Genomic DNA, 26,937 nt, shown 5'->3' with positions numbered 1-26,937 from the left:
ATTAAACAATGGTGCTCCATATTGCTTATGAACATAGAGATATGAAATTAGGAAACCAATGAATCAAACAGAGGTGCTAATCTTATTACCACACAGCTAAATGGCAATTGTATTGGTAAACTTCTCATGGGTATTTAGAGCTGACAGAAAAATTCCTAATGTGGCTAACTGAACAATAGACTAGGTACATGCACTGGCAAAGAAGCCACCACCACGTGGGCCTCTCGACCAGAATTATCTAATCATCTTCTTCATCTTCTTCATCACTGTCCTTCATTGTGATTCCCTGAAGACCTCCGCCTTCACTAACTGACGCTGTGGCTTCTTCTACAGTCAGCCGGTTTCGCACGGTGTCATAGGTTTTGCTGTTTAGGGTGGAGTCCAGCACTCCTTGCAATCGGAAATCTCTATAGGTTTTCTAGGATGGAAGTGACGTGTTGGGAGGGAGAGACAAACAGCACAAAGTCAAGTTTAATTCCCCAACACAGATTACTCATGCTTCATTTCAAGAGTCATCAAAGAGTGGGCCTGGTCCTGCATCACCAGGCCATGAACGTCCACGGACGTACTCCACGGACATCACGGACACGAAGGGCATTTTACATGGCAGTGGCAATGCAGTGATGGGTGTAATTGTAACTTGTGCCCGCTTTATATTGCCAGAGAAATAGAAAATGGCCTTTGTGTAAATGAGACTCTGGCCACTTTTGGCCACTTCAACGGGAGTTTTGCCTGAGTAAGGACTTCAGGATCGGGCGCCCACTGTGTTAATGATGCACAAGCTGCAAAGTATATTGGGATGTATCCAGTTCCCCTTGGCAATGTATTGCTGCAATACATACCGTAGTTATTTCCCCTCATAAAATAAAAACTCCATATCACATAGAGACATGGTTACACGACACCAAAACGCTCTACTCCAGTGAAATGAAAATATTTTAAATACTCCTATCTACAAAATTCAAATCTTGTTGACAAGTCCAGTCCTGCACATTAGAGACACTGAATATATATGTCAAACACAAACACACTGTGCATAAGTGTATCTGTTTATATCTTCCCCTCCTTCCACAGTTTGCAGCTATTGGTAAGTTATAAAAGTTTCCTGGGTAGTTAAGCGTTAAAATTAACCTCTTTGTATCTGAATTTAGGTTTAGAACCTTCTTGATTGATCTCTGTGAGATAAGACTCCAGCAGTAATACCATTAATTTAATAACACACTATAAAACAGTAACTGGATTAAGTAGTTACTTGTGGATCAGAACATTCTCAAATTGGTTCTAGCAGCTACCCAAAGCAATATTGGCTTTAAAAGAACATAAACCCAGAAAAATAATTCCTCAGCTAATTAACAAATAGAGATTATTTGCTGGTGCGTATTGTTCCAGTTTATGAAAAGTACATTTAGTACATTTCAGTTGTAATTTCGTTACGCTTTGATTTGTTCTTAGTGTACAGGAAAATACAAACATTTTAAAACACTAGTCCAAAAAGCATCAAATAGAACCTAAAATGATCCAAAAACGTATTTACCCCCTTCTGTGATCTTATTTCACGTAAACCACTGCGATTTCACACTGAAATAATTATCATTAGTCCAAGACACACACACGCACAGAAAAAAAATGCTACTTTCAGGGTATGTTATCTCACCTTTGTGATCCCTTAGAGTTGATTGTATACACCCATTGTAAAAGAAACTACTTCAATTAACTACGAGAACAATCATGATTTGCATTCCGACAATAAGCACAAGACATATTTAAATATATTTGGGAGTAAATATTTCCCTTCAACCAAGTCTTGGGATTTTTTTTAATTAAACCCCAAGTTAAAATGGATTAATTGGTGTGATCAACATGTTTGCACATAAAAAAGTCAATTTTTGGAATGTTTATTGTACAATTAGGGTTAAATGTCAGTGTAAATAACTACTTAATAATTGTGGGAAGTATTTTTCTAATCTATATCTGCCTCAAATTCCCTTTGATTAATTTTTGTACTTGCAGTATCCCCATATGCATCTAATATAAACTGTTCTAATGAATGATTTACTTGCTTGGCTACAGAATACATTTCCTCTAAGAAAACCTACCACACACAGTGCTTCCAATGCTAAGATGTTTGCAAAGTCACATAAAAATTATTACCTTTACCATCCTAATAAGAGTTTTCAGTTGGTAAATGTGAAGCTGCAGGTCCATGCGGTCTGTCAACCAGGTGCAAATGACATTCATTGAGCTGGTGTACCATTGCTGCAAGAGAGACAAGAATTCTCCAGCAAACACATCCCATGAGTATCATGAATAAACACAATCTGCGAACAGGCAGATACAACCAGGACTGACCTTTTCTATTTGCCAACCGGTGAAATGACTATGACAGGATTACTGGGGAATTTTTTTAAAAGCAGAATTTCAATGAATGAGCATTTCTTTTTCATAATCAGATTCTCCCCCTCCCACCCCAAAAAAGGGATTATTAAATAAAACATGCACCCCAGGACTACAGACTTTGAGCACAACTCATCCATCCACAGCCTTCTCAACAAGGAACATCTATGGATGGTAACAAACCGAGAGCAACAGCACTGCTGGCTTTTCCACAGTAGGGGTGGACAGTATCACCTTTGCCAATGATTGGATTTGCCAGCAAGACTGTGTTTTATCCCAATGCTTTTCTTACAGCTGCTCCACCACGACCCTGCCACTAACCACATCAAACCCAGAGATTTCTTTGCCACTTACCTGCTTTGAAATTTCAAACCCCATTAGCCGTAGGAGGCCTCTGATTCCCTAAGAGGAGCAGACTGCATGTACTAGGGGATTCTAATACAACCTGATCATATTAGTACACAGTAACTGCAGGGCTAGGAGACACTGTCATAAGCATTGGCTGCATTATCTGCTCCAGTCTCAACCCCAACAGTTGTAAAAGCAGATAGCAAAAAGAGCTAATTTCAAGATGTTGAAACTATAGTTCCCTTCAAGGGGCTGAACTTTTGCTTCTCATCTGTGAAAAATGCTTGCAGCCGTGTCACGGCAGAGCAGGAAGGCTCTGGTGGGCTATGGGGTTAGAGGACTGCGCCTGTATTCATCCATCTCAGAGACATATGAGCAACTCTCCCAAGTGGCCGGATAAAAAGGGGGAAAAATCAAATCTTAAAATGTCACCAGTTTTCATCCCACTTGGTATTATCCAAAGAACAACAGAAACTGAATGAAAACATTACTTGTGCAGAGATATATGCACACCCAACTTCTCTTTCTCACACTCAGTATGTGCACACATCACTCCTATACTATTACTTTTCACATGTGCCAATCCATGCACCAGAGACCAGTGGAAATTTAAACAAGTGCTAGTTAGAAATGCTTTTCATACTCTTCCCCTCCCCACTCTGACCCTCTCTAAGACAGTGCGTCTGTTAGACAGTCACATCTTTTGTCGATGTTACGTCAAACTTGGGCTGACATTTTTATGTCTCTTGTAAAGCAGAAGGAGACAGTTTAGTTCTTAGATTATGGCCCCATTAGTGAAACTGTCTTTTTTAGCCCTCTTTGGAGATCATCAGTTCATCAGACACTCACAAAAACAAACCTGCCCCAAAAAGGTTAATTGCAAAGGGAAAAAAATGAAAATTGACCAGGGACCAGGGCACTGATTCCCCCCTCTGTCCCACCAGCGTCACGCTAGTGATCCTCTGTTGATTTCAATGCAGTTACTCTGGTGTAAAACTAGTGTAAAAAAGCGCAGGGCCAGGCCCATGTTAGTATAACTTGCACATTTCAGCACTAACAAAATTCCTTCTTTAGTATGAATGGATCTGTCTGGGGTTGGGTTTTGCAGATCTGTACCTCAGCCAAACAGCAGGCAAGGGAGACACGTCATAACCACAGGGGGTGCTAGAGGCAAGAAGTGTGGAGTCTAATCAGGTACCTCATTCTGGCTGCCCACTCCAGACTTTGCTACCAGTCATGGGACTCCCTTCCCCCTTATGCCTAGGGCAATGGAAACCTATGGCCTGTCCTATGAATTTTCCCTCTGCAGGGGGATGTCTCCTCATGGAAGAAACAGGGGACAGCGGGAAGTGAAACCCCCTCAACTAGTTTCTCTCAGGGATATATGCACATGCTTCCCCCCCCCTACCACCCAGCTATTGGTGCCTGGTGAAGATGGCTGCTGGAGATACTGTGCGTTCCAAGGCTTCCCTGACCATAGCTGCCCCCGAATATGCCTTTAAATGGGTCTCTTGCACTACATTCCCCTGTGTTGATGGGGCGAGTTCCCTCATCTAGCTCCTCCTCACCTACTTATTGAGGTTCTTTCCTGGGCACCCCTCACCATGGCATCTGGGTGTCCTCTCCTGCCTTGCAGGATCAATACAGACCAGTCATTGATTTCCTAACCAAGGGAGCCACAGAACATCCCTGGCTGCCAAATCGGCAATAGGATCTCTGAGGTAGCTGAGAAAGTGCTCAAGAGGTCCTGTAGTCAGACCACTCCCTATTCATTATACCCTGGCATGGCATCCACTCCTTTCCCCGACTCGAGGGGAGGTTTTCTGTCCAAAGTCAATTGTAACCTTGCTCCACCTCTGCCTCTGTAGGATGTTTCCATTCTCCCTGGGGCCTTTGGGCGCAGGGCATCTTTTCCACATTTAGAATTTGGTTTCTGCATCCCAACTTAACTTGCATCCCCTGGTTTAACCCATTCGATCTGTTTTGTTCCCTGTAACCCTTCAGCCTAACCAGGGTTAAGTGTTTTGTAGGCATCACAGCAGAGGTGTGTTTTAAGACTGCTGTCAGGCTGACCCGTAATTAACATGCCAATTAGCAGCAATCCACAATGAGGGCTGCGCAGAATTTAGTGAAGATGTACTTGAAAGAATGCAAAGGGCCTGTTTTTTGTTTTTAACTTTTTATAATTAAAACCTCTTTTTTCCTGGCTAGGCTCAGAGACACAGCTCAGCAGCACGCTCACAAAGTGACAGCCTCATCCAGCCAATTAAACCCAGAGAGAACCAGGTAGTTCAAATCCCGGTGTACTATGTTCATTCTACTGCACTTAATTACTGTCTAGTGAGCTTGGAAACATTAACCTCTGCGTGTTGGGAACCCTGACTAGAACATTCATTTGGCTGAGTAAATGAAAGGCTTCTGGTAGCCCCAAATTTACCCTCTTTAGCTAGTTTGAGGGGTCCTATGATCTCACTGAAGTAGCTAAGAGAGGAACCTCTCCCCACTTTCACTCTCTACCCGTACACACTCCCTCTACTGTCTAGCACGCCTCAACTCCAGGATCTCCTTGGACTACAGATTTAGCTGCTTTTCAGTGAGACATTTAGCCTCTTCTGTTTGAAAAAGCATGTAGCAAGCCAACCTGCTGCGTGTTAAATGTTTGTATTGACTGTTTTCTATGGAAGGAACTGGAGTTTTCCTGCACAGGTTTATTTAGTGCCTAGAAGCTGTGAGAGATTAGTAGTAAGGTTACTTGCCAGGGGCTGTCTATAGCTGGAATCCCTTCCCACATTCCTTGTATGTTCCCCTGTGCAGGCTGCCTCACAAAATACACCAGAAGCAGCACACGATTGGCACATCGTCAGATTCACCCCAGGGAGTCCGTTGGGACCCAGCAGACCAGGCTAAAGGTGGTGCGAGGGACCTGCCTTGCCTATGGCCCCAGGTTCATTTTAATTTGTTCCTTTACTATCGCTGGGAGAACAAATGGGTGAGCCCCAGCGTGGCTGGTTAGAGCTACGGACTGTAAAACACTGGGACTAGCCCTTCTGGGGAGTCTTTCGACTGATTTCAAAGGCCCTCTGTCAGCAGGTGTCCAACCTCCTTTGCTTTAGAAAGGGATTTTCTTGATTAAAAGAATTGGACCCAAGTTTCCAGGTCAAGGTGCCAGGCTTCCTCACAGAACGTGTGACTGACTATAGACTAAAAGAACAGGAGTACTTGTGGCACCTTAGAGACTAACAAATTTATTGTTCGTCTCTAAGGTGCCACAAGTACTCCTGTTCTTTTTGCGGATACAGACTAACATGGCTGCTACTCTGAAACCTGACTATAGACTGAGAGCAAGGCCTGCTGGGAAGGGGAAGCAGGAAATAAGAGGCAGGTCCCTGCCTTTCAGTGGGGACTGAAACACAGAGGGAGCTGTAGTCTGCTGGTTGGGCTCCCCAGTGTGAAGGGGACTATGGTCTCAGTGGGGTTTCCAGCTGAAAGGGGATGGGGAAACGAGCCAGCGGAGGGGCTGGGAAAGCAGGTGAGCCAGGGTAGGGGGAAGGCTGGGGGAAAACCGAAGTGCAAAGCTGAGGATGGAGTGGACAGCGGCTTCACTGCCTGGGGCCCCAGGGCTGAAGCATGGGCCAGAGGTAGGGCCCATGTTTCCCAGAGCCTCCCTTTCACCATGTAGAGTGGGACCTGGAGAAAGGGCAGTGGCCCAGGCAGGGCGAAGGACTTTATGGCTCCTGCCCTCCCCAGGGGAGAAGTTTTAGTAGTGGTTCTCCCAGGTGAGCCTACTTCAAGCAGCATTATCTGCTGGTAGGGTAAGCGACTATCCCAGCGATCAGCTGGGAATGACGTCACAGGCAGGGTGCAGCTGTTCACAGCTCCATTTCCTCCCCAAATTCCATTGTATAGCCAGACAGAGGGGCGTCCGTGGGCATCTACAGTACAGCGGACAAGTCCGGGGGGCAGCACTCTCTGCTCTACACGCACAAGGCTCCCATCCCCTCCACCGATGGGCATGAGCTGTACACTTCCATGGGACAGAGCCGAAATCCAAGGCTGACATCTCCTGACAAAGAACTGCTCCAGAACACAGAGACCCTTTGCGCTTAGCTTTACAAACTTCTTGTTCACAAAGGGCGGGGATAAAGGAACAGAAGATCGGCCAGTGAAAAGACAGGGGAGTAATTTTTTCACTTGGTGTCTATACTGTACACCACCTGGGGAGGAGATTACTGATAGTGGAGGGCGCTTTAAGCTAGCAGACAAATAGCTACCAAGATCCAACAACTGGGAGCTGAAGCTAGACCAATTCTGACTGGAAATAAGACACACATTTTTTATAGGGAGGGTAATTAACCATTGGAGCAACTTAACTAGGGGTGTGGTGGAGTCTTTGTCAATTGGAGTCTACATCAGATTGGATGTCTTTTTCCAGACACTATGCTGTAGCTTAGACAGAATTTATGGGCTTGATGGGGAATCCCTAGGGGCAATCCTCTGGCCTGGGCTATGCAGATCAGACTGGATAATCACAATGATGCCCCGGGCCTTAAAATCGATGGGTGAGCTTCTGATTCTCTAAGAAGTGCAGCACAGGTCGCACAGCCCGAGGGAATGGAGACTACGGAGCACGAAGCCACCTTTGTGCCCTTGTAATTCTGGGCTACGCCAAGGGCTGCTTCAAACAACTCTGGGATCTCCCTGGCTGCATTATGGACTGCCGTGCTGCCAGGCACCAGCACACGCCTCCTGCCCCATTCCCTGCATGTGTCCTAGGCCAGGGCTTGGAAGGAGGTCCTCAGAAGGCAACTTTATGGCCGTTCCACAGCGCTTGCAGCAGAGTAATTCTCCCCCTCCACAACCAGGTCCACTTTATGCCACTCCAGCCCTTTTGTCAGGCATACAGTGGCCAGAGAGGGGTGAGGGCCTGATCCGATGAATCTCTGCTAATGTCGTTTCTCTGATAGACAGGAAATATCTGCTCAAGAGTCATCACAACCCTATGCCCCAAAATATGAAACCGAAAAGAAACTTGAAAGAAGAAGGTGGTTTCATTTCTTCAAATGGCTCATGCCCTTGGTTCACGTGAGCCATGACCTCTGGCTGCCACCATCCACCTCTGAGCCTGTGCGCCAGAAAAGATCACTCCCCTCCTTTAAATGCCTCCTTAAAGGGTCATTCCTTTGAGTTAGACTTCCATCTCCGCCCTGTTTGGAGACTATCCCCAAGTTTTACTAAAGTATTAAAAACAACACCCAGAGAGCAGCTGAGCATGCAGCGATAAGAACATCTTATGATCTTCCACCGCTGTATCTCATTCTTTCCATACACAGAAATGAGTGGTGAGTCTCTTGGGGGCAGGGAACAATCTTTATATTTGTCTGTAATGTGGCGTGCAAGCCTTTGTGTGTCTAACTATTCAATAAAAACAACCACCTCAGCCTTGAGAGGACAGAACTTCCACAGTATCAACTGAAACAAAGAGCTGGACCAACCAAGATGGCGGCCCCCAGAAGGACCAAATTAACTTGCTAGATTCCCAGCAAGGCGCAGAACCATAAGGACGCTGAAGGTGAATTCCCGGCTTATTCAATCTTTAAAAAACAAAAACACCTATCAGTTATTTACTCCCCAAAGCAATTATCATTACAGTCCATGCAATATAATCACCACAAAATACCAGTGACTTCCAATGCTCTTCTAACAGGGTTGGCAGTTTTGCTGTTGAGTTTGCCAACCTACATTTGATCCCCTTCTTTCCATCAGCATTTCATGTGAGTCTTTGGAAACATAAAACAAATGAAGCTAAATTATCTACTAAAGACAATGCATTCAAACACCCAGGACACTGGGGAGGTTCAAACTGGATTCTGACTCTGGATCCAAATGCGTCCCCCTTTCCTCCTATGGGTAGGAAAGCATTTGCTACTAAAACGTCAACCATGCAGATCTTTAAAACATAAGACCTACATGTCATGTGTATTTCTTCAATGTATTATAAAATGATCTGTTCACCAAGGCTAAGCAATCAACTTCACAAGAATTTCAATACTGTACGTTATAGATGAGGTACAATTCAAGGGATATCTGTTAATACATTTATCCTGATTTTAAAAAATCACATCTATTTATTTTTTTAGATTTAATATAGCATTCTTCAATTACTGCATCTAAGCTTTGCATATGCATAAAAACAGAGTAAGCTATGAGTGAAACAGATACTGAAACAATCACTAGAGACGATGTGTTATTAGAAGGAAGAAGACTTCTGATTTCATGGCTAACACAAAGATGTTAACATTTCCACACAACTATATATATATTTTTTACAAGTAATCTCGCTCTCCCAAACAGAAATGGGATCTTAGACACAAGAGACAAAGTCCTGTTGCGATATGAACTAAATAGTTTTTTCTGCTTGTTCAGTTGTTGTACTTAATAAAAATCCTTCAAAAATTATAGCAATCTTTTCTTGGAGCATTTCATACACAATCATAACAAATTATGTTTATTATTATGCGTTTATGCTCACAGAACCCATAGGTGGGAGACAACTCAGCAGAACTTGGATAACACTGTTCAAGCAATGCTTTTATTTGTGTATTGAAATGACTTCTACACAGAACAATTATGCTCCTAACACTCATGCATATTTCTAAAATGCATTAAAACGATCTGTTTACCAAGGCTAAGCCATCAGTTATGCAACATTTACTTCCTAACGTAAGGCTGCCTAATTGCAACATAGAACTGTTGGTGTCTCACTACTATGAATATATTGATAATATTTGGCTTGGCCGAAAACAACCCATCCGCTACTTTGACACTGGGGATCCAAGCTTTTCCTTGCCCAATCAGTCCAAACTATCCCCCAAGAGGGCTCTTCTCTTTCATAAGTTGCTTGCTCAAGCAAAACTCCCACTGAGTCAGATCCTGGAGTCCCGACTTTGTTTCTGCTCAGACCTTGCCAATTTCAATGGCAGTTTCCCCCCAGCCAGGCATGAATTAAAAACTCAGTTCTTTTCCCAGCAAGAATTTCAGGAACAGCCCCAATGGCTGTAACTGGACACTGCAGCTGGCATCTTCAGGTAGCCTCCTAAGGATTCCAATTGCTCGGGCAGTCTACCATTCTCCAGTCCCCTTTCTTTCCCAGCATACCTGACTGCTACTCTTGCCGGGGCAGAAGTAGGCAGATTCTGACTCTCCTGAACAGACCCAGTAGAGGGTGCTGAAGCATGACCTCTGGCAGGCTTTGACCGTTACCGTGACAACCTCCCAGCCAGCCTGAGCAATAGGTTTAATGCCTGGAAGAGGAGAGTTTGGCGTCTGCGCTAGGGAGCTGTTGAAATAGCAGGCTTGTCTCTGAATATATAAATGGCAAAAATTGATATGAATAAATCTGCAAGTAACACACAGACTGTGGCACGTTTTATCAAAAACCGTGCTGGGTTCCTGTGCTTTTGGGGAGGTGGTGTCATTACACATACACAAGAACATCTGCAAACTCCCGTTTTCTTTAGTGAGGTCTGAATGGAAGCATGACCTCCTGTTCCTTGCCATGAACCTGGAGTTCACACTCATATTTTACATGTTACAGGAAGCCACAGTTCACCCCAGGGGTGCTGCAAACAGAATCTCATAAGCCAGATGCAGCACTGCTTTCTAATGCACCTGAAGAAGTTGTATTCTTCATTCAAAAAGCTCACATACTAGTAGCTTAAGGTCACTTCAGCTTTTGTAAAGGGGAGGACAAAACCAGGAATGCTTATGGGGCTGGGTTGTCAGCAGGGTAGCAGAGGGATTACAAGAAACCGGTGACTCTGCCTCTTTCTGCCTTTGCGGGTAGTTTTTTTTGTGTGAACAAGTGCCATACAACAGATTGAGGCTGGTATAAAGGCCTGGGACTGTGCAAGAGCACCCCGCTGAGCCTCAGCTGTGCTTGCAATTAGCAATAGGCATGAAATGATGATTGTTGTGGTGGCTGATGGCAATCTGAAGTGACAAGTTTTATGGGGGAAGTTGCAGCGGGGATGTGCGGCAAGTTTTTGCAAACCATTAATCGGAGGCTGCAGCAGGGTTTAGTCAAAGCTATTTTGTGTCATTCAAAACGTCTTGCAAGGATGCTGAAAGAATATTTTCTGCTCTCAGTGCCTCGGAATGGACTTTTTCTAGGTCAGGGATTCTTTACTGCCCTATTTAGTGTCAAAACTACCCATTTGCCTCAAATTAGCAGAAAGCTTGTAGTTAAGGGCTGGAGATTAAGCATACAAAATTACTCAGCAGGTGACTGCTGGGGGGGGGATTTGGGGGTTGAGAAGTCTTTAAAACTGACTACAAGACATTATATACTTCTGACAAAAGAACATAGTAATCCTACCTGCTTGCTTTAACCACTCTTGTTTGTCCTTTATTATGTGCTTTAATGCTCATGAGAGCAAAACTACTGGTGATACTACTCAATTACCATAGTAACTCTCACCTATGACCCCTGATTTCAGTCCTTGCTTTCCAACCAGAACCAATCCAAGCAATTCAAATCTATTTAGAACTGTGACCTACCAGTGTCTGGAAAGCGCTGAGCACAGGCTACCCCTTCTTTCTGTCTGGCCCATGAACTTGTTTTGAAACGTTGAAAGGAGGCCGTTGAGCAAGCCTTTGAATTCAAGGTGTTCCGAAGGGAACGGATTCTGCGGCGGGAGGCTGCCTCCGCGGCACCCAGCATCAAAGCAACGCAAAATAAGGAGGCCGTGCACCGGGGCACACAAGAGGAACGTGCTCACGTCGGGCCATGGGTTTCGCTGCTAACCCGACACGTGAATTTGCTGTGAAACAAATGGCAGTTTGGTGCTTTTCTCAAACAGTTTGGTGCTTTTCTCTGATCGGCCATACACTGGTGTCCATTCTCCACTCACTGAGCCGGGTCCTCTGCTCAAGTCATCGGAGCTATGCTGATTTACGCCAGCTGAGAATCTGACCCCATAGAAGGATCAGGATCAATATCAGCGCGTGTATGGAGGGAGAAGAGATGGTCAAGTTCTACCTTTAAGGCTGTCACAACGGTTCATGGAAGCTACATTTCATTTTTCCCTTAGGAGGGAACGGATGTCTGCAGCCCTGGATAACTCCCAAACCTGTTTTTTAGTAATCAAATCTGCACACAATTGAGAATTTACTTTGCATGCACATGACTTTGCGACACGAGTCTACAACAATCCACAAGTCGTCCTTTCAAGCCACACCTATCTCGCCACGTAGCATACGAACTGGAGCCTTGCACCTGGAGTATGCAAACTTGGAGTGCAAATGTGCGCACAACTCAGATGCACATAGACCTAAATTCTGAAGACCAGGTCCTTTAAGACCAATTATATAAGAACATTTCTAGTGAAGAATACTAAGCTAGGGACTGCAAAACCTCATGCTTCAGGCCACCAATTGATCGTTATAGGGGTAAGGAAAGATTTTGCACCCCACCACCATATACACTATTGGCCAGGTGCATTATGGCAGGTTCTCACTATCTTCTGAAACATCAGGCACATGGTATTGTCAGAGGCAGGATACAGTATTTGATGCTGTGAGCTGACACGGCTCATCCTATGCATTCAGCTTATTGTACGAGACAATACTGGAAATGTCGACATTGAGAAGGGCACAAGAGTGAAGCCACTTCTGGCCATCTGGGGTCCCCTGAGCTTCAAGGGTTTCCCCTCAAACTTGCTTCATTACCCCACCCTCAAGGCCCTGTACAGTTCCTCTAGGTACAGGTTCTTGTGGAGTCTCTCAGTGTTCTCTCTCAGTCACCTAAGTGAGGCTTGCTGAGGAACAACATGGCTTTTTCCCTGCCCACTGTGACCAGGCATGCTGGCTCCGTATTGCTTCTCAGACCCACCAACCCAGATGTGAAGGACTCAGCTGTAGTCTCACACTCAGAGTCGCGCACGGTAGCACATTGTGCTACCGCGAGACAGCTGAACTGGCTCTCCGACGTGAACAGGAGACGAATGACAACTCAGACAGGGTATGCTGGGAACGACAGAATGTAAGAACTTTGCAAAAGTGACTGATCCAAATGGTAACTGCCCAGGGCGTGACTGATGCATCTTTCACACCTTTATCTTTGTAGAAAAGTGTCACGTGCAAAATCATGCGACTCCCTGTGGGGTGACTTCACCAGAGCAAAATTTACTTTAGGTAACCTTTAAAACCCCAGGTGTGCACCTCAGTAGCAGAGTGGGTCTCCACTACCTTCGCCCTTGCATAGTCATTGACACCTATGCAAATTGGATGTAGAACGTTACCAGTGGTAGAGGTGGGGTTTACACCGGTTTTGCCCAGGTGTAGATGATGATAAGCATGAGTGGGTGGAAAATCAGGAACATTATATTTTACACATGCTCATTTTAAAAAAGTTCAGTTCTGGGCTAGCCCAAAGGCACTATCATGCGAGAGAGCTGGGTTTGATGGCAACCTTTGGGGTCAGATCTTTGGCCCTGCTCTGTCCTAAGGCTGCTCTAAGTTGCATCAGGGTGCAAAACTGGATTGGAAGGGGTGGGGGAAAGGTGGTGTAATGCCATCTCTGGCTTCCCCCTCCCCACGTCCTGCACTGAACAGAGCTTAGCCAGACCTGCAGATCTAGCCCCAAGGCCTTTGCTCTAAGCAGAGGCTACAGCATTATGGGAAGAACTGTCTTATTTTCTGTGGAAGTGTAACTACGCACCGCTGGGGCGCCTCCTTGTGGCGCACCAGGGGATTAGTTCTCGACCAGTCAGATGCGCCCTCCTTTGGTTGCACGCCCCCTGGGCTGTCTCCCTCTCTCTGACTTGATTTGTCCCCCTTCGTGGCTGGGCCCTTCAGCCAGGTCATTATAGTTTTCCTCTTCTGGGAACACAAAATTCTTCTGGACAAAGTGTCTCAGGCAGTCTTCCGCTCCACTGCCCAGACTGTGCCACTTTCCCAGGGGACGGTAGGGGACCCCGGGCCCTCCCGCTTCCCCAGCTTCCAGCCGAGGGACCCTACAACTAGCAATCCCAGACCCTGTTGCTCTTTCCCTGAGCTTCTTCCTACTTTTCCTTATCTTCTGCCCTACCCCTGGGTCACCACCAGAGCTTCCTCTGCTCCCTGTGGCGACTTCCCTCCCTTGGGGTCCTGCCAGAGTCTGCAGTCCAAGACACGATCCCAGGGCTTATTTTCCTCCTTGTCTCTTGCCAACTCCCCTTCTTCTCTAGGGAGTGGCAGCAGAATTCCTTCCCGCCACCTCCTCTAAACACCAACTTCCTCTCTTTCTGCCTGTCCCAGTGCTTCCCCTAGCTGGGCTTCATCTGCCATTAGCCTGTATCAGCCCTGACTCTCCTCCGGGTGCAGCCTGTCACAGGGTTAATAGACACCCCAGCACAAAAAGGTTAAGTACACTTCCTCCTAGAATCCCTGAGGGGTGAGCCACAGGCACAGTGCTGAGGGGGTGGGGGAGAAGGGCCGTGAATTTCTAGGCACCACAGTGGAGGGCACATAGAAATGCCTAGACCAGAGAGATTGAGACTGCAACTAAGTTGCGGAGTAGGATGGTGGCAAAGACTGGTGTGGATGTAAAGAGCTGCTGCCCCCCGAGACTCATGAATTTAACAGCAATCCGCCAGCGTCAATTAGAAGATGGGAACAGAGAAACTTCTGCCACAAAAAGAGAAACGTCTCTGCCCTGCTGAGACCTACCCACACATTACTGCCCTTCCCACTAGTTTATAAACTTTTCTTCCAGTTTCTCAATGAAAACCATATTTTGCTATTATCATTATTGCAGGCTGCCATGCTTGCAGGCCTCCCCCCCCCCCTTCGTTAGGAAGCTGATCTTTGAGTAACTCTTCTGCAGAGGATATTACCTTTCTGAGCCAGGACACCTGTCTGTGTAACCAGGCACACATCGGGATCACTCCTCCAGCCAGTGTAAATTGATGAAGCTCCATGTGTTTGTACAGCACCTAGCGTAACAGTGACTGGGGTTCCTAGGTGCTACGGCAATGCCAATAATAAAATCAGTGGCCTATGATGATTTACACCTGCTGAGGATCTGGCCTGTAGCCTTCACTCCTTGCTCTCCTCGGCATAGGCCCCGGTTCACAGAGCTGTATGTCGGAATATTTTTGGATTTTTCAGACAGCAATCCAAGAAGTCAGTGAGAAGTTACCACATTACAGATCCCCAAAATAGTTAAACAGAAAATGAATGACGAGTTAATGTTGTAAGCATTGATCAGCTAGTCTTACAATTAATGCTTCCAATAAAAAAAGCTCCCCCTTTTATAGGGCAGAATAAGAAATTAAACACTTGTGGGTTCATTCTAAAGAATGAATGAAATTGAATAAGCTACCTAGTACTTGAGATTCACAGTGAGTGCCTGAATAGAGCAAACCTCCTAAGTTGAATGGATTGCCTTTTGGGACCAATTTGTCTCTTTTCACTCTTTAGTCTTCCTTTTTTGCTGACAGATGTACAAAGGCGGAACTGCGCTGTGCAGCTTATCTACATGCACCCACAGCAGCTGTCACTTTTGTCGAGCAAGTTAATCAAGCAAATGCCACCATATCCCACTTTCTATAAGGAACAACATGTTATAGACAGTAGTCTTGGGAGAGAGAGAGGGAGAGAGACTTTATTTTAACTTTGATTAGCTCGAATTTTGTGTGTGTGTGTGTGTGTGTGTGTGTGTGTGCGTGTGTTTTCAACCAACTGCACAAGCCAACACTTTTGTCTTCACCCAGTACAAATATTGAATATTATTTTCAGTGTAATTTGCACTATTGGGAGGGCTGTCCAGTTTTAATTACATTTAAAGGACTTAGGGACAGGGTTCAAGAAAAAGAGAAACGGAAGCTTTTTGTGTGTGTTAATGCTTGTTGATAATAATATATTGATTGTCAATCTCTAAGCCAAAAAGATTAGTGTAGTAAATACTATTATCTGGATGCCACAAGTGAAGTGCTAGCTTCATTTCCCCCTGCTTTTTCTTTGTAAAGCAGTTTGAATCACTGGTTGTTATTTATACATTTGCTTTGATAAAACCAACTTGTGTGGCTGATTTTTTTTTAAACCCCTGCCTCATTAAGTACATAATAGCATTTATGTGTGGGTCTTTCTGCTCTTTAGCCTTTCAAGCTTATGCTTATATTCCTCGATTACAACCAAGTTTCAAAACTTCTGATGTTCACAAACAATTGGATATACACCAATATTGTATATATCAAATTCTCCACTACTATCACCACAGGCTATAAACTCACAGGCACTATTGAGAAAGAATATATAAATAGCTATCTTTCTGTTATACCACCATGGACCATACAATAAGAGTATCTGATCTCTGAGTAACTAAATATTCTACAGAGTACTTAAAAAGGTGTCTGTCTTTCTGTATACCACCACAGACCACACAATAACAAGGCATAACCGAAAGGGTATGCAGAGACAGCTGTCTTTCTATTATAAAACACATTATTTTATAGCTCACGCTATTCTTTTATGCGTTGTTTCTTTCAAAATATAAAAGTTGATAACTTTTTTTTTTTGGTAACAATTTGTGATGCGCTAGCTTACCTTCCAGTAGGGATTTCCAACTGGGTTACCTTCAGAAACAGAATGCACATTTCAATAATATTTTGGGTACACGCCTTATTTAAGACACTACAGAACAGCAAACAGTACCTTGCTCACAAGAGTAAGGACTTCAGTAAGTAAAGATTTCGCAGGATAGGGTCCTATGTTAGTGGCAAATTTTCCTCTTGATAAGCAATATGCCTTCAATTATTTTTTGCTAACATTTAGCTCAGTAAGTGCTAAATTATAGTGCTATGTTTTTATTTATTACTATTATATTGTTAAAGCACCATGGACATCTATGGTACAGCATAAGCAATAATAATAATGAACCCTGGTTTAAATAAGGGACTGAAGTGCTTTGCTAAGACTACAGATTTACGTTTCAGCAAAGATTTTTAAAAATAATACTATAATGATTTCACTGCAGATACATTTAGAGTAGTTCCTACAACCCTGCTGCTCTGTAACTTCTGATTGTTTTTTCCCCTGTATTATTCCTTGGCTGTGAAATCTCATTCACACTGAAAGCTTAACTATGTGGGCAGGGTATAAAGTCAAAGGGGATTGATATTAAAATCATTTGTATTATTATTTAATAATACCACAGTGTCAGCCTTACATAATAGGATCAAGCCGCTACCCTGAACTATTAATCATCTGTCTAGGATGTAAATGGCATTGAATTACACCATCTTTTTCAAAACAAACCACAAAAACGTTGTTTGAATCATGTAAACGGAATGCCTTAGACACAACAAGGAAGGAAATTCAGAGTGAAAGCTGAAACTCACACACAGTTGTGTTTAAGTACAGCAGGCTTTTTGTAGTACATATGGTAGCTAAGATCACCCACTGTTTGAGGACCTCAGCAAGAGGGTGAGTTAAGGATGGAGTTTCACCCTTAATTGGGTTTAAGTTTGATTTGAAGGGGTCTCTTGCATATCATTCCCATCAGTGCTAATGGAAGGTCCATATAGAACTTCCTGGTGTCTCTAGCAAATGGACTTGTTGGTTGTAAATGTTCAGTGCTGTGCTTATGAGATTAGACACGCAACTCCCACTTTTATTAATGGAAAAAGACGTCTCTAATCTGGGTTTTTTTTTGCTTTGTATTTTGTATGCATATATCTGGTCTCGCACTTACATTATAAATAAATCGTAAACATCCGAATCATTTCATTCATGGAGAGCTTCTGCATTTAGGGCTCTGTGCTGCATACAATTAATTAACAATTAGAATATATTTTGTACAACACCACCTAAGCACTCTGGGATGGGTTAAGGCTCCTTAACTCCAAATTATAGTGCCTCTGAAGCCATTCAGCTCCTTAACGTCATCCAAGCACAGATTTCAACAGAGAGAGAGAGAGAGAGTTTAAAAAAAGCCAACTGGAGGCATTAACTCCTGCACCTTCACAACACTGGGACAGTTGTGAAAACAATCTGAGCTTTATATTTATCACACAATTCGTAAACCCTATAGTTTCCTCTACATTTCCAAATAGTTGCATAGGATTTAGCCACACAAGTCCCATCCAGCTCAGCATCGTGAAGTCTCACCACCTGGGACTGTCGTCTCCTTAGAGCCAGTAAAAGAAGCAGTGCCCAGTCTCAACAACACTTGGATGGGGGACGTCAAAGGAAAAAGCGACTTACTGTAGGAAGGGGCGTGTCGCCGAGTGTGAGTAGCCTACGGTGGACTCATCACTCTGTGCACTTCGTAAGCATCTCCACCTGGGCCAAACTGAGGAGATAATTGGTTAAACACCAGGTGATTAACCAATTAAAGTGATTCAGCTCCTCAGCTGAGGACAGTTAAAAGAGATACAGGAAGAGGAAGGGGAAAGAGGGGAAGGCCCGATGGAAGGGCCAGAGCAGCCCAGGCTCTTGGGGAGGGGAGATTTCCCCCCCCTTTCCCTCTGTGCCTAGGGAGAAGGTCAAAGCCTTATGTCATGGGGGGAGAAGGACTTGTATAGCCCATTGTACATAAAGCACACGCTGGTGAACCTATGCAGGAGTGTGTGAGGACTGCTGGCAGCTCACTGAAGTTGGTGGGATGACTCGGGTGAGTAAAGTTAAGCACACGTGTGTTTCCAGGGACAGGGCCTGAGAAGGTGGCGCTTTCCTGAGTTATGATGGAACCAATCCCCTAGCCTGGTGTGGTCGTGTTGAAGAAGATGCTGTTTTTCTGATGACAGGTAAAACAAAAGTCCTGGCCATTAAAGATTTATAATGCTTCTCCTGGACAAAACCCATTGCCTGTAGGATTCGAAGGTGGGAAGAATGCAGTTGAATACATGTTTAATTCTTAAAAACAAAGCCCGTGCAGAGGTGTAAAAGACATGGGGATCCAATACACTCGTTGCAATCAGATGGCCTCAGACTCCAATACTGCAACTGTGTCCAGACAGAGGCCTGGCTCCCTGCAGGTGCAGGGGTCTGCCAGGTAGGGACAGTTGCAGGATATAGGTCTTAAAAATTGCTTCTGGGTTGTGACTGAGGGAGTCATGAGATCCAGGGAATAGCTGGAGCACCTGTGTGTGTGGGGGGGTCCTCTTGGATCACAGCTGCCCCGTGGGCCCTGAATGGTGGCTTTTCTGACGTAGGGTATTGCACCTCACCCATGAATTGTAACCCCACCCAGTGTTTGCAGCAATTAATTCCAAAGGACACATGCCTCTTCAAGTTGTTCTCTAGGGCCCTAATCCTCCAAATGCTCGGGGGTAACTCTACTCAGACATGTAGTCCCACCAGAGTCAATGCTGGTTAACCACCCCTAGTCAATAGGGCTACTCGGATGAGTAAAGTGGTACGTGTTTACAGGATCTGGCCCTAAATGTGGTCTGGGTGTACTGACATGCTTTGTTCCTGGGTACCTGTCCTTCTCTTCCTCCCAAGCAGATACAGCTGTGCAAAACTCACAGTGCTTGTAGCATGGCATTTTACACAAAAGTGATCACTGCCCCGAATGATTTTGCCCCCACCAAATTTTACATTATTTGCAATTTTGATAAAATAGTTTTTGCATTAAAAAGATGGAATATAGATTGCAATACTGTTTTCTGCATTCTCCACTTGTGTTTTTTTAATTGTTTTTTAAAGAAAAGATGTTGACATTTTAAACCGAGGTTCCCATATAAAGAGCCTGGTTAAACATAATAGCTACGTAACATTTTTGTAAAGAGTCCAGCCTTTTGTTTGTCAAAGCAATATAATACAATGACAGTATAATTGGATGTAATGTTGATTAATAAGATGCAATGTATGTTATACAATACTTTAATTGTACAGGGGTTTTTAGATTTTAACACTAGAACTGAATCAAAAGACGTCACAAACTGGAGCTGGGAACCTTTCATTGAGTTCTCTTGTATAGCCTGCACATTCCAAAAAGTGTAGTTAAAGGCTGCCTAGGTATTAACTGTGAACTGGAAAAGAGTGAATGGGGAGAAAAGGATCCCCTGGTATCGTACATGGGATTTCAGGACAGAGAAAAGATATTTCTTTTCCAGCGCTTGGTAAGCATTTTTGTACGCTGATATCATAAGTGCAGGGTGAGGTTTAAAGGAAGCTTGGGGAAAGAAAAGAGCTGCAGATCAAGAGAAATGAAGTGGCCTATAACTGCTAATCTAACATGCACCACTGGCTCACTTGCTACCCTGGGAGCAATTGTGGGGGACTGGACTGCAGAGAGAAAAGGGAACGAGGCATGAAGAAGCTATTGGACATCAAACAATCCTTCATTGTCAGTGCGGAGGGCCCAATCCTCCTCCCAGCACACAGCGTATGCTGTACACGGGTGTAAGGAATCCTGCTCCACAGGCCATGGGAAGGGAGTGGACCACTCTGTGATGACAGCTGTTGCCTCAGCCCTGCAGCAGATCCTTCTATTATCCCTGACAAACGTGCATGAGGTTAGGTCAACAGATCTGGATAGTCAAAGACCTACCCGCTCAGCTCCTGCTCTGGTTCTCCCCAGACTTGTCTTGGAAAAACCCACTCTGTGCTGCACACGGGAACTCCCTGTTCCCCATGTGTAGCTGCCCCACTGCATGCTGGGACTTCTATGCACACAAAGGAGCGGGGTGGAAAAAGGATTTGCCCAGTGGAATATAGGATTTGGGGGAGGAAACAGAATTGTTCGTTTTGCCACTGACTTATCTACAAAGTCTCAGATTCCAATGCTAAAATATTTTCTCACTTGAGTATCATGACTATTTCATGTCACGTGAGAGCTAACTATTGATTACAGAATTATAGACATGCAGGGTTGGAAGGGACCTTGTGAGGTCATCAAGTCCTGCCCCCTTCGCTGAGGCAGGACCAAGTAAACTTAGATCATCCCTGACAGGTGTTTGTCCAACTTGTTCTTAAAAACCTCCAATGACGGGGATTCCACAACCTCCCTTGGAAGCCTGTTCCAGAGCTTAACTATCCGGAGAGTCAGAAACTTTTTGCCTAATATCTAACCTACATCTCTCTTGCTGCTGACTAAGGCCATTACTTCTTGTCCTCGCTTCACTGGACATAAAGAACAATTGACCCCATCCTCTTTATAACAGCTCTTAACATATTTGAAGCTTATCAGAGTCCCCCTCAGTCTTCTTTTCTCAAGATTAAACATGCCCAGTTATTTTATCCTTTTCTCATAGGTTAGGTTTTCTAAACCTTTGATCATTTTGGTTGCTGTCCTCTGGACTCTCTCCAATTTGTCCACATCTTCCCTAAAGTGTGGTGCCCAGAACTGGACACAGCTCTCCAGATGAGCTTTACCAGTGCAGAATAGAGTGGGACAATTACCTCCTGTGTCTTACACACGACACTCCTGATATCTTCACACTTAAACTTTGACCCAGTCGTGCTTTCCTTGGGCTTGCAAAATTTCAGTGGAAATCAATGGGGCTTTTGGGGTCACAAGAAATGCAAGATTGGACCCGTAGGTTCTCATTCTAGACTAACTACCAACTGGAAGCTCAAATTAGTTAAAAACACTCTTAAATACAAATAGACAAGCAGATCTCACAGTGTGCTAAGGGCCAGATTTTCAAAGGTATTTAAAAGCTGCAAATAGGTGCTCTTGAAAATTCAACTAGGACCTAAGGTGGCAAGCCACCTTACCCCTCACAGTTGCCCCCAGCAATGGGAGTTAGGTACCTAGGCATTTTTGAAAATCTCACTATCTGCATAACTTTAATAATCTGGCCCTACATGACTTGCATATATTGCACAGTGATAAATATGTACACACAGCTCTAATCCAACAATCTATGTTGGCTAAGCAGGAAAGACTATGTTGTTAAGCTAACTGACCTCTCATTTCAGAATTTAGGACGATTTGTCTTCTGTAATGCAACGTGACAATATTCCTTCCACAAAATGTACCTTGGATATTTTTTTAATGGCAAAATAAAGAGTCTGTTGCTTACAGTCTGCCATAAAAAGAATATTCTCCAACGCTAAAAAGCACTGTGCAGATCATGTTAGCAAGACTATGCTGACCTAAAGTAACAGAGCAATCAGTCTGACTTCTTAGAATGATTAATGGAACAATCTCCTCTGGAAAAGAAAACAAATTAACTGTCTTCACCAAATGTCTACTGAAACACGAAAAGCTGTTCTGATAAAGACATTTAGAGGGAAAAACTCTTACACGCATGTAAAATCCAGTGACAGATCTAGGACTTATTTTATTAAGAGGCTCCCTAAAATAAATTAAATGAAACCTACTTAAATGAATACTTCATGAAAGAATAAACCTTGTTACTGGAATACATTTACTAGGCAAGATCCTATTCCGGAACAAGTCCTAACTACCTTGGGCAGCTTGTGGGCAGGAACAGTACGAAAACAGGTCTTCTCCTCCCTTTTGCCATGATTAATAAGCCTATTAAACACCTCTTGTCCTTTTTAAAAACATGCTTTGCATATGAACTCCAAAAGACGAAGGGGTCAGCTCTGAAATAGCATGACCCTGCATGTGGGTTTGAAACATGCCTTTTTGTTGGGTAAAAAACCCCTATTAATAAAGGAGGGTATACAATGTTCTTCTTCCCCAGGGCAGCAATAGCTGTATACAGACAATATTTTTCACCACAATGTACTTTACGGTTTTTACTCAACTGCCATGAAGCACAGTACCTGCAATCCGACTCTCCTTTCTATGAGTAAAAAATTCAATTGACGTGACTTCAACTGATTCAAACATTATGCCTTAACTGAAAAAACAAAGGCTGCATTAGAAGTAACTCTTTTAAAGACATGCTTAAAACAATGCAGTATTTCCCAAGGCCAATCTGCTTTATTTTCTTCACTTCAAAATTGACTCTTTCTTAGACAGAAGCAGCTGAAGAAGAAACAGCACAGGGAGGCAGTCTCGGGATGGAAGTAGGAGAATTGGTGCCCCAGTGAGCAGTCTGGCTGTATAGGAAGAAAAGTAGCTGTTTTCTAAGGTTCGATCAGCCAGCTGCACGAGCTTCTTCTATAGCTGTCAATATCCCCACTGCGAATTTCCATATATTTAGGAGTATACGAAGTGCGGATTCAGCAGGGTACTTGGGCACGTGCGTATCTTTAAGCACATGAGTAGTCCCATAGAAGCCAGTGCTAACTGCTGATCTGGGGTCCAAGTCATTTGTGCCGAAATTTCTTTTTTAAACTTCAGCACTCCTTCGATTCCAACTTGTATTGACGTGATACGTTTTACATTCATGAATCAATTAATATGTAGTATAATTGCCTTTTAAAAATATGGGACCAAATCCTGTCTCATGCATCTCCAGAGCTGTGCTCCGGCTGGACTCATGGGCATGGAGGTCTATTCCTGCTGCCATATCTGATAGGAATGCATTGCACAGAGCACTTTGCCAGCGGACAAGCCTGCTCCCTGTATCAGAGATGGCGGAGTTGAGGGGCAGGGAGCTGAGCTGACTTGGCTAAGACCACAATGGCAAGGCTGGGAATAGGACCCAGGTTTCTTGATCCCTATTCTGGGCCCCTAACCAGTGTACAGAGGTGGGGGAGGCAGCACATCCCGGGATGTTCCAGCATGAGGTGCTCTGGGATCTCCCTGGCAGGTGGGGAGGGTGAAGGGGCCAAATGGCCCCATCTTGAAGAGCTGTGTCAGAGCCTCCAACTCCAGATGCCGGATGCTGGGGTGACTATCCCATCAAAGCTGAAGCTCCTCTCTCCGACAAGCAACCATGGGGGTGAACAGCTCTCAGGACTGCCTTACTCTGCCCTCCCTCCCTGGCTTCCTCACCTACATCCCTCAAACCCACTCATTTCCATTTGCCTCTGTGCGTCAACATCAAAACACCCTCATTTTTCCTGCAAATACACAGAGGCTTCCTGAAGGTATTTTAAACCACTCCTTTAACAACGAGTATCCAGGCTATAACTGTCTGCACATAGAGTTCGGAGGCAGCTGAATGTATAATGTGACAGTAAAATGGTAAGTCAAGCCTTCTGCAAAAGTACAGAGCAGTTAGCACTGTAACTACGACTGCATCATCAGGACGGTATCACTGCATGATTAAGTTCTTACCAGACTTTTCAGTAAGGGCAACCTTACTGATCTGATAACTGCCAAGGACAAGCCAAATACACAGAGTCAATCTATGCACATTTAATCCCCAGAAGGCAGATTAAGTGTATAATTGACCCATATAATCCATGTATCATCTCCAGTCAAATGTTTTCTATGTCCGGTTTAGGCGGACACGAGGCCCATAAGAAAGCTATCAAAGACACAATATTACCATTGCAGTGGATTTCATCAAAGTTAGAGATGGCTTTTTAATCACTGATCTCAGAGACTGCTAGATTTAAGCAGATGAACTAGCACTAAGCACATCTGTTTTAATCCTTATCTTCTACTCAGGCTTGTGTCTTGAAGAAGTACATGGAGGAAAAAAATAAATTAATTTTTGTTTAGATCTTGCAATCTTAGGAGCTTCTCTTGATGATCTGATCTCTCATATCAAAAGCATGTTTTGGGGTTTTTTGGGGTAAGATATTGAATTAATAATGAGAAAGAAAAAATACCATCTGCGCTATTTATGGACTTCGGAGGTTTGCATCAATATCCTGAAATTCACAGGAACCATGGTTGCTTTCTCTACATTCAACAGCCTTTTGTACACTAGCTACACTCCTGTGACCAAGACATCAGTATTTTGCTAGTTAGGCAAAAGCCAGGCTAGTGATTATAATATCAACAGGTCCACCATATAGTTTTGTGATCAGATAGGTTCTGATTGGCTGGAAAATACATAAACTACGTATGCAGATCCAAATCTGTAAACTATCATCATTAAAGGCAGTAATCTTTGCAGGCAAATCTCCCGCTGGCCTCAAAGGGAATTCTGGCTGTGTAGGGGCCTGGTCCTAAAAGACGCTGAGTGCCCTCAGTTGAGAGGGCTCAGAACTACACAGGATTGGCCTCTATGACTGCAAGATCAGTCACCTTTTTTCAGGTCCATGACATACATCAAGCCCATCTGGCCCACACTTCGTATTTGAAACAATCAAATACAGACGCCCCCTGGGTTACGCAAACCCGACTTCCGCAAATCCGCACTTACGGAAAAAGTTCCGTAAGCTAGAAATAGGAGGGTTTTTTTCCTTTTCTTTTTGCGTAACGTTTCCCACTTACGCAAAATTCGAGTTACACAAGGCGTTCCGGAACCGAATGCTTGCATAAGTCGGGGACCATCTGTATGTCAAAAATCACCCTTCAGAGACAAAGTTGCAAACTATTACACTAAACTGAGTTTGCAACTTCTCTTTTTTCAAAGCATCATACAATTTTTTAAACCACATGAACATACAGAGATATGCACATAAACAAAGAGCGTGAACAGATGTCAATACGCTGTTCTTAAATTCTTCTCTTATTAGTTCTCTGTACCAGTGAGCCATGTTACAGTATTGTAGCTTTAACAAATATTGTATGCAGTGTAGTCGTAGCCGTGTTATTCCCAGGATATTGGAGAGACAAGGCAGCTGGGGTAATATCTTTTACTGGATCAACTTCTGTTGGGGAGAGACACAAGCTTTTGAGCCACACAGAGCTCTTCTTGGTCCAATAAAATATATTACCTCACCCTCGTCTCTTTAAAAAATATTACCAGTTTAGTGTGGGACAGGCCAAATAAATAAATCATGTTAATCTGCAGTAAATAGGCACTGTTCAAAAATAAAATAATAAAAAATCCTAGTTAGCTTTTGATTACCAGCAGAATTTTACAATCTGTTCCTTTAATGACCCAGAGAATGCAGATATTAAAAATTAAGATGATGACTTTACTGCAGGGAAAAAACTGACTAATTTACAGAATAAAGGAGATTATCTTAATCCTGCTGTGTGGTCTACATTTTAATCTTCTGCAAGCACCAATATCCACCAAAGAGCACAGTTCTGCTATGCAGGTACTGGCACAATGAGCACTACGAATATTACCTCAAATATTGTTGGGAACATGGTATAACTAATAGTATCCAGCCTTTTTTAATGGTAGAAAACAAACAGAGCAAATAAACGGAAATACCAGGTGAGAAGAAGGAGGAACCAAAACCACCAGGAGCTACAAAAAAGTGGAACATGTAATGGACCAAATTATGGGCTTGATTTTGCACCAGTCAAGTCAATGGGAGTTTTTCCAGTGACTTGCATGGGAGGAGGATCTATCCCTATATCCTTATCCCTATATCCTTCTTGACAATCCTGAAACCCCAGTGAAATCAATGAGGTTGCAGCACACATGTGACAGGAAGCTTTTGGCTTGGTCACTACACATGGCCAGGGAGTTAACATGAGACACTAAAAATGTAGGGCCAGATTCTCAGCTGGAATAAATAGGCATAGCTGCATTAAGGTAAATTGAGCTATGTTGATTTATCCCAGTTGAGGCTGTGGCCTGCAAAATGTTAATTGATGTCTCTATCCAGATTTCAAATTCTGATCTGACTCTGGCCTCACTCACACTGCTGCAACTCCACAGACTGCAAGAGTGTCACTCCTAAAATATACTGATGCGAATGAGAGCAGAATCAGCCCACACATATTTTTAAAAGGATATTTCTATTTTATAATACAAATGTTGATTATTCATTCTCCATCTTTCTTAAAACTGTACCTGCTGGACCCCCCCCAAAAAAACAAAAAAAAACCTTGACAAACCTGACAGTTTTACAGAAATCTATCACTGGGATTAACAAAGAAGATAAATAAAACTAGTTGGCCACAATGTTTAGCTCCATGAAATTAAGGGCTGAATACTTCAAGAATATTCTAGGTTTTATACACAACTGGTTTGCTTTATTACTCATACTTCACAACACAGTGAGCAAAAGTGGCCAAAGTCTGCCTTTGGCTGCGTGGGCATAACCGAGAGTAAAACCTGGACCAAGATGTCGATATAAAAACAAAACAAAAGAAAACATATGGATGTGACGCTGAACCCATTAAATCCATGGGACCTTATCACCAACTTTCACAGGAGCAGGGCTGGGCACATTTAGGAAAACTGACTGAAACAATGCAAAATGTTCACAAACTGATGCTGTGCTGCTAAAGTGTAGAAAACAAGCATGTGGGAAATTCAATTA

The 26,937-nt window shown here is 43.7% G+C and overlaps 1 protein-coding gene across 13 annotated transcripts in view; it reads right to left on the bottom strand.

Moving 5' to 3' along the window:
- Positions 1-238: 238 nt before the first annotated feature.
- The window catches only part of CADPS (calcium dependent secretion activator), a 367,289-nt gene continuing 340,590 nt past the window's right edge, over positions 239-26,937 (bottom strand). For all 13 annotated transcript variants that reach the window (XM_065408642.1, XM_065408643.1, XM_065408648.1 and 10 more), the window contains 2 exons: positions 2,152-2,256; positions 239-418 (listed from right to left, as the gene is read on the bottom strand). In XM_065408642.1, coding sequence (XP_065264714.1) covers positions 239-418; positions 2,152-2,256 — 285 coding nt within the window. The remainder of the gene's footprint in view (positions 419-2,151; positions 2,257-26,937) is intronic.

This window comes from Emys orbicularis, chromosome 7, assembly GCF_028017835.1.
Source record: "Emys orbicularis isolate rEmyOrb1 chromosome 7, rEmyOrb1.hap1, whole genome shotgun sequence".
In the NCBI taxonomy this organism is placed as follows: Eukaryota; Metazoa; Chordata; order Testudines; family Emydidae; genus Emys; species Emys orbicularis.
This window is presented reverse-complemented; position numbering and strand designations above follow the sequence as displayed.